Genomic DNA, 14,045 nt, shown 5'->3' with positions numbered 1-14,045 from the left:
TTTTGTATGTAAAGTTAGCTAAATATGTGCTACACTCTGGTATTTTCAGTTGGTTTTACCCAAAGTATGTTTGCATTTTACCTAAGTCCGTTTGGTCACTGTGACCAAACTTCATGTAGCTTCTATTCCCTAAGTTCAAAAATGTCACATATTTGAAGATATGTCAACTAAAGACCTTAATTCCTGCAGGATTGTGAATCCAGTACAGGGTAACAGCAGTCACTATCCTCTAAATGCGTACCTAAATTGTGTACAGAGATAGAACTTGTAGTATCTAGGTAAAATGAAAGTATTTTTCTATCCATGTTCTTTTCACCTTATCTTGTAAAGAAAAAAATTGTAAGACATCCAGAATAAAATTTAAATTTTTTCAGAATAAAATTTAAATTGTTAAAGCTCTTTTTAACATCTGGTGATCATCTTTGAACTCTGCCACCAGATGGTGTCATAAGATTTGACAGATTTGTTATCTGACTCAAGCTGATTCTAGCAAAGTAAGAGGATACTATATCTTAGAAGTAACTTTTTTTTTTTATAAATCTGTGTTTTATATTTGTAATGTAAGGTTTTTGAGTTTTTCATCAAGTCCTAGACTATTTTACATTTGGATCCTATTGTGGTAGAGCTGCTTGTATTGAGCCCTGGGACAAACTACAGAGATATGACAATTGAGGCAGAGCCCTGTATTTCTATTACCTGGTCATTAATGACTACTATCTTAATGTTTGAGATCCTTAACTTGATTTTTTCTTGGTATGAAAGCTCTTTATATTGAATAGTGACTTGAGTACCTTGGTTTGAGTGCTTCAAATCACCCTCCAGTAATTCTTCATACTCTGTAATGACACTATAAATAGAAGAAGCCCAGTTACTTGCTGAATGCTCTCCCTGTTTGTTCTCTTGTGTCTATACAGGTCTTTTTTAGAGAGCCTGAGTTATTTTGATAAGGCCAGGTACCTGTTTCTGTGGAACTGCAATAGGATGTATAGAGTAATCTGTTTCGATGTGGCTTTTGAGTCCTTGTTCTTAACTAATCAGTGAAAGAGACGTCATATGAATACCTGGGAAGGATATGATGAGATTAAACAGCATAGGAGGGGGGAAAAAAAGATACAACTTAATGTTACAGGAATAAGTGTATAATTAAGTGTTGGATATTTCTATCATTCTTATAAGAGTCTGTAAAGTGAAGACCCTTTATAAAGTGACTCAAGGTCACCAGAATGAGCTGATGTGAATTCTTTTGTGAGTCACAGTAATATTTAAATTTTTAGATATTTAAACCTAAAATTTAATTGGGTTGTTTTGCCCACATCTTGTGGATCACTATGTTGCTTTTTAGTAAGACTTTGTCTCAGTCATTATCAATTGTGTTTGAGGTTGTAACAGTAGTAGGGATACACAGACAACTCCCTTCTCCTAAGGGTGCTAATAGGGGTGTTAGCTAAAGTACTACGTCTGGTTTTGAACAATCCTTTTAGAGTGCTTTGGGCAGCTTGGAAAGGGAAATGGCTATTTTAATAAGCCCAGGAAATGTGATGTTTGAGGAAAACATCTGAAGAAAACAAAACTTGCATATACCTTAAACCGAGTAGGGAGTATGGAAGAAAACAGAAGCTTTCCAGCTTGTGGAATTTCCAGGTATGTGGATTTTAGGTATTCTAAGTGACAGCATACAGTAATAATGCTGAACAGTTCTTCATTCCAGTTTGGACAGAATATATTCCCGAATCTTCAGGTGTGTGAAAAGCTCTCATGAATAAGAAAGAAATAAGGCATTTAGTTTCACTAGAGAGAAATGATCACTTTGATTTACAGCAAGGAAAACTTACTTTGTATATTAGGAAATTATTACCATTGCTTATGTATAGGAGTTGGAAAGATGCAATTTGGTTGTGGCTTAAAGTGTATATGTTCTTCTAATCTGTGCCCTGTTCTTAGACTTACATGAAATAAAAATAGAAGTCAGTGAAAACTCTGTGTTCCTGCCAGGTGTTCTGTGCCTGTGCAGGTCTGTTTAAGATATTTCTCTGTGGTGTCGTTATCTCCAGCAGACTTTCCCTGTATGTTGTAAAAATCCCAGCCATACTTATGAGATAGCACTCAGTTTCTGTTAGATGTTTTCTAGGCCAGATAGTGAAGTAAATTTTATTGCTTTTAACAGGAGCTTAAAGAACTTTGAACTGTGAAATAACTTTTCTTTCCTGGCTTAATGTCAAAACAGTTAAGCACTTGTCTGCCCAGTTATACCATTTGCTGTCCAGTGGTGCTGCTTCAGTGCTCAGGGGTCTAGACTACCCTTAGATTGTCACATGGATAAAATTAAATCTTGGAAAGCAGGGAGAAATTTACCTTAAAAGCTTTACTTTTGGTACAAGTATTTGAACTTCTGGAGTGTAATGTAGTTTTCTCCTTCGCCCTGTAAAAATAAGAAACCAACTACAAAGTAGTTAGTGGCTGACAGTGTGCTGGGGGAGAATCATGCCGTTAGTTGTGACTTAACTTTAGTAAGTCCTTAAGTTTTTGTTTGTTGCCTGTGTTAGGATGCACAGATCAGCATCTCAGAAGGAAAGTTAGTGCCTCGCAGGTGTGCCCAGAAGGAGAGTTAAGGTAATTAGTAGAAGTTATTGTCTAGCGGAGATGTGTGGTAAATTTGGATGCTTGAGGGGCAATGAATCTTGGAAGGGAAGATAGTCTGTGAATGATAGTGCTTTATTCCATGTAAATTCTGCTGGAGGTGATGAAATTGGAGCACAGGGCTCAGTATTATTATTACTATTCTACAGTTCAGCTGGTGTGTGTGCAGCTGGTTGCTGCAGGACAGAAGTCACTGAGGCACTAGGAATGACATCTCTGCAAGGAGCTGAGCATATGCTGAGCATGTTGCTGCATAACATTCTGCACAGTGAATTTGTAGCCTCCTGTTCTTCTCAAGTGTTGAGTTTCCACTGCTCTCTGTAGGGACATGCAGCACTTAGGCAGGCCTTTAGACAGGCCAGCACTGCTGATCTCTTTGAAGCCTCCTGAGGATTTCTAGGCAGCTGGACTGCCAGGCTGCACACCCCACTCCATGGCACTTGTGGCTTTATATAGTCAGAGTGTTCAGCCACTAATCTGTAGCAGATTTAATCTTGATGTACATTTTTAATGTATGTTATCCGGTTAGGTTGAATTACTGTGGACAAATGGATGTTGTACCAGGAAGTAGTCTAATGCCTAATTTTCTTTGTAGACTATTTTTATTTTTGAGAAGGGCTCTCTAAAATCTCTGTAGCTGGTTTTCTTAATTTAATTAAAGCTCTGTGGTATTTCTAAGCTCTGTACAGGTGCAGACTATGGGCAAGTTGTGTTTACATCACCCAGTTGTAAAGCACATCCCTTCCTTTTAAAACAAACAAATGACCCATTGAACAGTTACATTCCCTCAAAATAGAAAGTTGTTGTAATATCTCATTTGTTTCAAAGGCTTTGCATTCTGCTCTTAACGTGTGTTCTTTTTATATGATGGTGGGGTCTTTTTGGCAAAACCTTATCTTTGCTTGCAGTTTGCTCATTTTTTAGAGTAGCTCATCTTCCTACTCAAGTCCCATAAAAAGTAATTTTCTATGTTATATAGCAAGCTGATGATTTCAAAAGCACAAGTTGTTAAAGCTGATAAAAGCTTGAAGGTTGCTGAAGTTTAAAGTATGTGAATTTTTTTTCAAGAATTCAAATGTGCCTGCATTTATCTAGGGAGGGCTCTGTTTCTGAAGTTTCTTCATGAAGAATGGAAGTTTTGAGATTGAACAGACCAGTATATGGTGAGATGAAATGCAGTGTCTACATGGCTCAAAAACTGTCTGATTCTTGCTGATTTTACATAGTGACTGAGGAAATGCCTTTGATTTATTATGTTACTCAAAATACTTCATAGAAGTTCTTTTACAGTAAAATTGAAGTACTTAGTTAAAATGAACCACAGTGTTTATAGGTTTAGCAGCATTTGGAGAAAGCTAAGGATCATGGGAAGTGGCTTATATCTATGTAAGACACTAAGTCAAGAGGTGATCTGGAAATAGAATGTGTGTCTGTAACATCTACCAAATCTCTTTATTTCTGAGTCCATGCCACTGAGAAAGTTTCCCTTTTCATAGTGACATCCAATAGCATTTGAATTCTATCAGTATTTTTAGTACTCTGTCATAAGTAATGCCTAGCTGATTGGGCAGTTTGCCGAAAACTCTTCCTGTAATCGTGTATAGTTACTATATGTTTTAATTAGCCAAAACAGGTGTAATGTTAGCTCTGCTGGTGAAAGCTTTTTAATGTTCTGTGCTAACTGGCCTGCTTTTCCTGATTTAAGTCCCATGCTGCTTTAATTCTGTAAATACTTGGGTGATCTTGAAGGAGATCTTGAGCACATGTAGGGTATTACTCCGCTGAACTACAAAGTAGTGCCAGCAAAGAATGTTGGGGGTGTACAGAATATTTTAATGCAAAAGGAAGTGTCTGAAATTGGTGCAAGGATTAGCAGTCTCGCTTTCCATGAGTACTTCCATATTAATCGCATTAAACCAGCTGTACTATGTTGGCTAGGCATCTAACAACATTTGTCACTTGTGTATGATCATTAATAATTCCTTTAGATCTGTTGTAGCTGCACAGATCTGTGTATAAACAGTATATTGATGATGTGTTACTATACTCACCTAATAACTCACTAGAGAATCAGGAGTCTGCAATATCTCATTTTCTGTCTCTACTTGTATAAGCTTAAACTTTCCTTAACTGCTGTCTCAGTTGAAATATGTTTTAAAACAAGTTATGATCTTTATAAATGCTTTCAAAATAATTTGTTGTGAAAGATAGTGTTTCTGATTCCTGACCTTCCATGAAGGCAGGTGCTTTTGCATGGGCATCGCTGATACCATATGAATTTGTATGGAGGCTGGTGCATATAAATGAATGATCTTAAACCTTTGTTGGGGCTTATGTGTCAAAATAAACAGCTGCTACTAGTGGTTCAAATATGTCAGGTGCCCATGTGATCAAGCTAGAAAATGCATATCTAAACACCATCAGGTATCTCAGGGAGATCAAGAATGGTGGTTAGGGAGCACAAGATGACTGAATCTCCTGTTATGTTTTAAATGTGTTTGTTTTAGTATGATGATGTGGATTTTTTTTAATGAGAAAACTGTTTCTCTCTTGTCCAATGGTGAAAGTGCTATTGCAGCTCTCAGTTTCCTCCCCTTTAACCCCTTTAACATTTATGTGTAAATGGGTGTGGAAGTCTGTAGGGAAAGAGTTACTTGTCAAAGAACTACGTTTTGGACTTAAAGAGTCGCGCTTTTACTTGCTCATTTTTGTTTTCAGTTGTACAGAATAACTGAATATCAGAGCTGCTTTAATTCTAGGTAATCAAGATTTGGTAAAAATCTTGTTCCTGCCCTTTGTTCGCAGCTTCTAGTCAGTACCAGATTTAGAGATTTTTGATGCCGCTGATAAAGAAGGTTGATGTTGAATAACTAGAATTAACTTTATAGGGTCAGTTGTGAAGTAGAGTTCTTGAAGAAGGCTCTTGCAGGTTAATTATGATGCTATTAACTAAGTTAGCTCTGAAGTTGCCTAATGTAAGTTAGCAAAACTTGAAAGGATTTGTATTTTTCTGTGCAGATACAAAAATCCTGAGTATTGAAAAAATACATTTGTTTTCAATTTAGGGTGAGGAACTGCCTCTGCCAAATCAATAAAAAATGACAGTAATGCTCAATCATTGTGCATTTTAGTGTATTTTAGGAGAAAGAAAAGTGCAAAGATTGTACCCTGTTATTTAAATAGACATATCTGTTTATGCATTATAACCTAGACTCTAATTTCATTGCACTCCTTATGAGTTAAACATTATGATAAAATACATATGACATTTTATTTGACCTGCCGCTGCTTTTTTTTTGCATATATGCAAGTCTTCAGTAGATTAGTGTTAAAATGCTGTCTAAATTGAGTATTTAAGTACATGGATATGTGCATTTCTTGCAAAGGCTAGTGAGAAAAATACTGAATTTAAATTACTTCAGGTTTTATTTTATGGTGAGTAAATGGATCAATAAAACTTGAAGACTAGTGGTCTTTGATATCATAGATGGCCTCTTTCATTTTCCTAGGGCCTTAAATATCTTCCTTGAGTGGCCCTGTGCACTAAAATAAAGATCTGAGTTTGCCCTGCTTGGTTTTTCTAATTCTTTATCTCCCTGCCATCGTTGTAGTTGAAAAGTGTTTTGTTAATCTGATTTGAGTAGCTAAGAGGATTTGTACAGATCTCTGACTGTTGAATGAGTACCATGTCTTGGATGACCAGGAACAAAATGAAAGAAAGGGAAAGCTACTTTTTATTATAGATGTTTTAGATGACTGTTCAAACTACCTTATGTTTTTTTTGAAGAGTATTGATGATGCATGAGAGGTATGTATTCTCTTAAGCTCAGCACAATAGTTTTCATGAACAGTAACTTTGCTTACTTTATTTAGTAAGATAGATTAATGAAACAAGTAATCCTGAATGTTAGTTATTTTTAAATTGTTTTTATTTGCAGGTATGGGATAAGATATTTCCAGAGTATATAAGCATGGTTCAGCAACGAAAATGTGCATTATGTCACATTGTGTACAACTCAAAAAAGGTAAATAATTAATGCTTGACATGCATCAGTAGATATTAATATGAAATGTGAATGAGAAATGCTTTCATTTTAAAATTGTGCAAAGTGCAATTTCCCTTTACCAGGAATATATTGCCCTAAGTCTATCTCAAATCAAAGAATATATTTCTGTGTGCTTTGGAGTATCTTTCTTGAAGTGAGCTGTGCAGTATGCCTGATTCTGAATGGTAAAAATAGTGAGGTCTTTGAGTTTTTTATATTATTTTATAAAGATGCTAAAGTGAAAAGCACTCACACGTATTTGGCTGTAAATTGTGATATGGGAAGAATACTGTAATACACAATTTTATAGATTCCTTTTGGAAGGTCTGTGCTTCCATATGGAAGAACCAAATGGAATTGTGTTTTCCACATAACACAGCATGTGTTTTCATTAGTGTGTCAGTTTAGTGTCCATCTTCTGTGTGCTGTGTATTTATGCAAAATCTGCGTTGAATCTGAGAGTTTCTTAATGGACCTTCATATACTTTTTAGCTACATGGCATGTGGAGATGTGCCATGTGTTTTAATTCACACAAGTCTTCAAGGTGGAAGATGTTCCTTTCCCTTTTCAGATAGGATTTCAAGGGCTAAAGAGGATAGTGATTAGTATCTGGTCTTTGAAGATTTCTGAACATTTTGGCTCAAACACCAAAGGAAAGTTAAATCATCTGGACTGCTTCCTTTGCTGAGTGATGAATGTTTTTTCTCTTCTGGCATCTCCCTTTCAAAAGTAAATAATTATAACAGTACTGCAGTTCATAGATCAGGGTTGCTGTAAACAACAAACTGACATGTACATGTCAGTTTCTGAAGTGTCTAGCCAAGTAAAATAGTATATGATGGTGAATTTACAGCTGTGTTACAATAGAAATACAGAGAACTGCTCAGATTGCACAGGGAAACTGTTTTAAGTACTGTGATTCTGAAGAATGGTATTAATGAGACTTTTAATTAAAATTATTTTCAACAGTGTTTTGTCAAAAATCAGTCTAATAAACTTTGCTACATAGACTGTTATTTGATTTTCTCCTGAAATTCTGCTTCTATTGTGTTGAATTTTAATGACTCGTGTGTTCTTCTTGGGAAAGGTAACATAACTTCCTGCAGGTGTGCCTACTTGTGCTTTCATAGTCACAGAAACAGGAATGGCAACTACTGCAGCCCTGCAGAAGTAGAGTACACCCTTGTGCAAGGCAGGAGAATTCACAAAAATGAGCTTTTCAGATATGATACAGCATTTTGTTTTGTTTTGACCAATTTTTTTTTTCTACATGTTGAAGGAGATGGAAGAACACAAGAGAAGCATGCTTCACCACAGAGAACTGGAAAACCTGAAGGGAAGGTATGAGAGCAATCTTCCATCATTCCTCCCGGTGCCATTTTGTATGTCACTTTTTGGAAGGACTCCTGACCTATTTCCCATACAAGCCGAATTGCACAATTTATTTTTATGCTTCACTTGAGTAGCGTGCCTTGTCATACAGCTGGCAATGAATGTGTTTTCATGATGTCAGAAACCCAGGAGGCAAACAATGATGTGGAAGAAAGCTCACCTGCATTGCTTTGACTGCAGTGAAATAAAGTTACTTCATTCTTGGCAGTTTTGTGTTTGTGGGGGTTTTTTGTTCAAGCATTAGATTTCTGCCTTTTACAGAATAATCAGAAATTAGAATTATGAATAGTGGCATTTTTCTTTTAAAAGTTTTTTGGGGTTTTTGTAAGTTTTCAATGATGTAAAACCAATTGTTGATCTTTTAAAGTACAGTTGCTTGATTAGGAGACCTACCCATGCTGGATGGAGTTTCCTTTAGGGTTTCCTTGTTTTATTTGAAACATTTGGAAAGTAGAAGGGGGGAGTTAAGGGATTTTCAAACATGATCCTAATAATAGGGAGTTAGGTTCCAACCAGAGTACACTGGTTAAAGTGATTTCAGGTGTATGGATTTTGAGATCAGATCAGATCTGATCTCACAGAGATCAGATACTGTCAAATACTTGAATATTTGATCTAGAAATTAATTTTTAATTATCTTGCAACAGAAAGTTTAACAAATGACAAATCTGTTTTCAACACCTCTTAAAGAACTAAAAGTAACCCTCTTTCCGCTCTTTGAGGTGTGGGGGATTCATTTTGTCAAGACATCTATCTCATACCCAGGGAAAAATACCAGAATGCTCTCTGCTAGAAACTGACTATTGGCTTCTGGTCAGTTAACTTGTTGAGCACTTCTGTTCTGGACTGTTGTCTTCTGGCAGTGATTCTGAAATTTCACTTATTTTGACATCTTATTTTGGGCCTTCTACATTTTTTTGTTTTGTTTTTAGTTTACTTATACTTTTTTAGTTTAGTTTACTTAGTTTACTTACTTTAGTGTTACTCTGTAACACTAATTTCTAGAAGTTATATGTTGTGTCTGACGTGGCTTGCAAATGATTGGACAATTTTTGGTTTTCCACTCCATAGGACTGATATTAAGTTAAATTTCTTTCATCATCATTACACTTTTTATTACTAATGTAACCATGTGTCTTCATTACTCTTTCAGAAGAATGCATGGAAGATGCTTGTTCTCAAAATAATGAACTTAATTTTTCACTGTGCAACAGCAGCCTCGTTCTCTCTCTTGTGCCCCTTCTTCCATTTCAATTTAATTAGAAGTTTTTTAGGAGTCTTTTACAGCCATGTACTTCAAGAAGAAAATGTGAAGCACACGCAGCAGCCTTGTGAGTGTGGCTGAATTATGTAACAGATGATAATACCATTAAAGTATGTGGAGTATCAACATCTTACTACCTTGAAATTTAGTATCTGACTAGAAGTCACTTTTCAGACTTTCTGTTTGGAAGAGGTAAAGGAAATGCACTCATTGATTCATCCTTTTTTTTTCATTTAAAATTAGCTTAGTTATCTCAAGGGCTAGAATAATTTTCTGAAATGTTTTTTTAAGACTCTTCTCCTTTCCTTGAAGTCTTATTCTGTGTGATGTATAAGGAGAATTGGATGCCAAATACAAAGCTGTAGCATATTTGGGTTTTGCTTGTTTTTAGTTGAAAGTGAAATAGTGCTCTTGTAACATGGGACATTGAGACTACAGTCTGAAGTATACATCCAGTAAATAAAGCTCTTGAGTGCTTTCATACTGAGAGTATTTTTGTTGTGTTTACCTCAAACTTCTTTTGGCCGCCTTGTTTAACAGCTAAGATTGTGTGGTATTCCTGTGTGGCAGAGGAATGTGTAGACATGATCAGTGTGTGCCACGCACTGTGCTAGTTCTGGATGGCATTAATGGGTGTAGGAAAAGTATAGAACTGAAGGAAATATAAATTCCCCTAAGGGTAGCTATCTGAACTCCTGGCCGGTTTATCTTCAATTAAAGCAGTTGTTCATAAAGAAAAAAAAAAAGTTGTGTTTTTCTTTAGGCTCATATAAATTAACAGCAGGTCAAAGAAGTCTTGCCTTTTCAGACTGTCAGTTGGTACAAGAACCACAGCTTTGTAATTAGTAACTTGAAAGTTAGAAGTGATAGAAACAAGTTCTTTGTCCTCAGTCCAGCAGTTAACTCACAGGCTTTGTTCAAAATAAATAAAACTTTGCATTTAGTTAGTCAGTCTATAAATGTTTTATGCAATAATTGAAACATGGGTCTTATGAAGGATGTGGATTGTTCTTTAAAACCTAATTACTACCACATTAGAACCGCTGGAGTGTGCTTCTCATTGAGAGTCCGTATGGGTGAAGTGGAACGTTATGTAAAAAGAACATCTTTTTCGGTGAGAAGCCAACTTTCTATTTGCAGTTTGCCTTGTGTGATGACCTAAGTTAAAAATAAGTCTTATTAGCTATGCACAGCTGTGCCATTTATGAGTGTGAAGAGGATTTTTCCAACGACATTAGTAAAATCCACTGGTTTGGTTATCTTTAGTGCATTAGATAGCTCGAAGTGCAATATATAGGATATGGGCTTTGAATATTTATTAGCCAATGTGAAGTGTATGAAATTAAGTACACTTAGTTCTCGAAAATACAGGGTAAATTTGGAAGCTACTGACATCATAAATGAAATTTATCTTAATGTTTAATTTGAAATTAATTAGGCTGCAACATACAGAATAATTAAACAAAAAAATTCTGATTTTTAATACTTAGGCTGTTTAAAATAAAGCCATCTCTAGGTGTGTCTGAATGACTGCATTGATTAAATATCTGAAGTATGTTAGTAGGGAAAACCGCTGATAGCCAGGATAAATAATAAATAAATTTAAATAAATATCTGCTGATAAATAAATAGCTGCTGACACTTGATTAACCACTCTGATGAGGACACTGCCTTAATACCTTGAGTGAATGCACATCTTTTGATCTTTCTCTCTCTTTTTTTTTTTTTTTAACCGTTCACTAAAAACAAGGATTCATGTTTGTCTTTTTCTTTTATGGATCCCATTTTCTTGACACTAGTCATGAACTGTGTGTTGTATTATGATGCTTCTGTTCTAAGACCTTTGTGTCAAGTGCTCCATGGGGACATACATATCTGCTTTTATGAATTAACTGGCAGAATTGAAAGAAGCACTGTGGAGGCAGTCAGTGAATCCTGTCTTGGTCCTGCTGAGTTATTTGCAGTGGACTATGCTCTAAATAATTTTTATCTGTGTGGTTTTATTTTTAATCTGGTGAACATATTTTCCTTTTTAGGAAGTTAATAATGTACTTCTTTAACACTGATTTATTGGAAGGCATTGTCAGAAGAACAAATATTGTGGTTTTAGAAATCTGAATTTCTTAAAAAAAAAGTTCAAGTCTTGCAGTCTTAATCCAGTAATATGAGTAAAGCCATTTGTCTGATACAGCTGTCAACTTTCTCCAGCTGAAATTATTTCTATATTTTTTGAGATAAGTCCTCTAAAGTAGAAAGCAGACCTCATGCACACTTGAACCAAATAAAGTACAGGAAACTGAAGACACCCTCCCATCACTCACTGTGCTGTGGAGTCTTTGGATTCCAGGCAGCAGTCTCAGCTGTCCCAGTTTAGGTTATGTTGTATCAGGATTGGCTGTATCCATGTACTGCCTCCTCCCTACTCTAAATTTCACTGGGGGAAGGCTCAAGGCAAGGATTAAATGTAGAAGCTGTCACCAGGCTTCCCCAGTGCAGCTGGCAGCATGGATGGGTTTCAGAGCTCCTGCTAGCTCTGGAAGCCTTTCATTCTGCCTCCTCGCTCACTATGTTTCCTCTGAATAGATTTTGAGTACAACAATTCAAGAAGAATTCCTTCTCCCACCTAATGTAGCTTTATTACCAAGTCTTTTACCTCTTGATTGTTGGAAAAAAATCTTGTAAAAACTGACCATCAAAACACAAAACCTTGGAAGAAAAAGCCAGAGAATTCAAATAAGTATACTGAGCAAAGCCTAGTTGCCTTGAGCTCACACACATTCAGAGGAAACAAAGTAAGACCAGAGCTACCTGCCATGCCAGTTGGCAGAGTTGAAAGCCCACCCTCTGCCTCTTTTCCTAGGGATAGCAGCCATGAATGCCGGGTGTGCAGGGTGACGCTGGTGGGTTTGTCAGCATATGCCAAGCACATCTCCAGTCAGCTGCACAAAGACAACGTAAATGCCCATGATAGAAAAGAGGAAGAGAAAGAAGCGGCAGAAGAAGAGGACCTTGACAAAGAACTCATTCAACTAATCAAGCAAAAGAAGGAACGGAACCGGTGAGTTTTCCTTTCTCCACTTAGATCATAGAATTGCTTTTAATACAACGGGGATGCACTCCTGAGGCTTAGGTGCTCATAAAATGCAAACTGCCTGTAGCCAGCATACTTGGGAGAGCAATCCAAGAGACCTGTGTGGATATCATAGTTTCAACAGTAAATGTGACTCTGCTGAATGTTTTTGTCCTGTTCCTCTAGTACTAGTATGGAAATACAATCATTCTCCATGATGGGTAAAAACAGTCTTGAGTTTTGAGAACCCTAATGTTTTTATTTTAATATTTGGTACCTTTATAACTGAAGGCTTAATAAATGGACAGTAGTGCGAATGCTGTTTATGGTGGAGGTTGTCTGTAGCAACCTGGCCTTTAAGAAACTGCTGCTGAACATGTTTTTTTTTATAAAATCAATTGGATTATTCTGTAAATGTCAAGTGAAATCCCCTAGTCCTTGAATGAGATTTCTTACTTGTTGTATCTTGCTGCTTACCATTAGATAAACATAGTTCCAGTGGCTCACTATCAAACAGAGAGCTGCAGAAAGTAACAAATATTGTCTTTTATTTTACATTAAAATCTGCACATATGCATTTCTTGTGTGATGTTCCAGTTGGGAATATATTATTTGAATAGGTTTATGGCATGGTGATGGTACTAAAGGGGCATATAATTTTTAAAAGAAGCTCTTGTGTTCTGTGGCTAGAAATTTAAATTAGTGTTTCCAGATGTTGAAATCTGTGACGACTGTTAGATAGGTTTTGGCATCACTCTGTCGTACTAGTGTGTCCCTGCACTGCACAATCGTAATGTTTTCATACTGGTTAATGTAGGTAGCAAAATTGTTACTTTTCCTTTTTGTTTTATGGAAAAGGAGTAATACTGTCAGTGCAGTGTTGTTCTGAGGCAACTAAAACTGTAAAAAATCTCTGTCTGCTGGGTGCTGGTTTGGAGAGGCAGAAAACCAGAAGGTTTAAGTTACTAATTCAGCAAAATTATTTCCATTAGATCACAATCTAGTTGATCGCAATCAGCTCTTAGAAATTACTGTATCACTTAGATATTGTTGTTTTGAATTCTCGTCTTAGAGCTCAGATTATTTTGCACAGTAGACTGTTTTCCATTAGAGAGTAGTTATTAGTGAATCTTTTAGCAGAACTGGAATGTATCAAAAACATAAAGAGTGATACAATATAAATGTTCAGTTTACTCAAATCAATTGTTTTTGAGTAGTAGTGTGAAAATTTATTGTCTTTCTTGTCCAGGGATCTAGAATGGATGTATTTCTGTGATCAGCTCCTGGAAAAAACTTTTAATGAAAACTCCTCATTTGGTGGGATAGATTGCTGACCCTGGGAATAGCTGTAGCTGTTAAGGGAGCATTTATCTTTAAATGTACATGTGATAGTTTGCCACGTGTTTGTGATAAGTTGCCAAGCACAAGTGCTATCCAAAGGGCAGTTGATAGTTCTGCTGGGAGGCTCATACAGACTCAGGATTGCATGCTGTGGACTGTTCCAGTCTCTTGATTAAAAGAAGACAAATTACTTTCGTGTCTGAGGTGCATCTTCTGTGGGTGTTTTACATCTGTGTTTTAACCTTTATAAATGGAGCCATCGTGTCAATTGTTCCCTCCAGTAAGAATAATAAT

At 36.2% G+C, this 14,045-nt stretch overlaps 1 protein-coding gene across 2 annotated transcripts in view; it reads left to right on the top strand.

Moving 5' to 3' along the window:
- ZNF106 (zinc finger protein 106) overlaps nucleotides 1-14,045 on the top strand; it is a 40,481-nt gene that overhangs the window by 1,359 nt on the left and 25,077 nt on the right. For both annotated transcript variants that reach the window (XM_036384980.2, XM_036384981.1), the window contains exons 2-4: nucleotides 6,576-6,662; nucleotides 7,964-8,025; nucleotides 12,201-12,398. In XM_036384980.2, coding sequence (XP_036240873.2) covers nucleotides 6,609-6,662; nucleotides 7,964-8,025; nucleotides 12,201-12,398 — 314 coding nt within the window. In that variant the 5' untranslated portion in view covers nucleotides 6,576-6,608. The remainder of the gene's footprint in view (nucleotides 1-6,575; nucleotides 6,663-7,963; nucleotides 8,026-12,200; nucleotides 12,399-14,045) is intronic.

The sequence above is a fragment of the Molothrus ater genome, chromosome 6, assembly GCF_012460135.2.
Source record: "Molothrus ater isolate BHLD 08-10-18 breed brown headed cowbird chromosome 6, BPBGC_Mater_1.1, whole genome shotgun sequence".
Taxonomy (NCBI): Eukaryota; Metazoa; Chordata; class Aves; order Passeriformes; family Icteridae; genus Molothrus; species Molothrus ater.
Note: the sequence above shows the minus strand (reverse complement) of the source record. Positions and strands in the feature narration are given on the sequence as shown.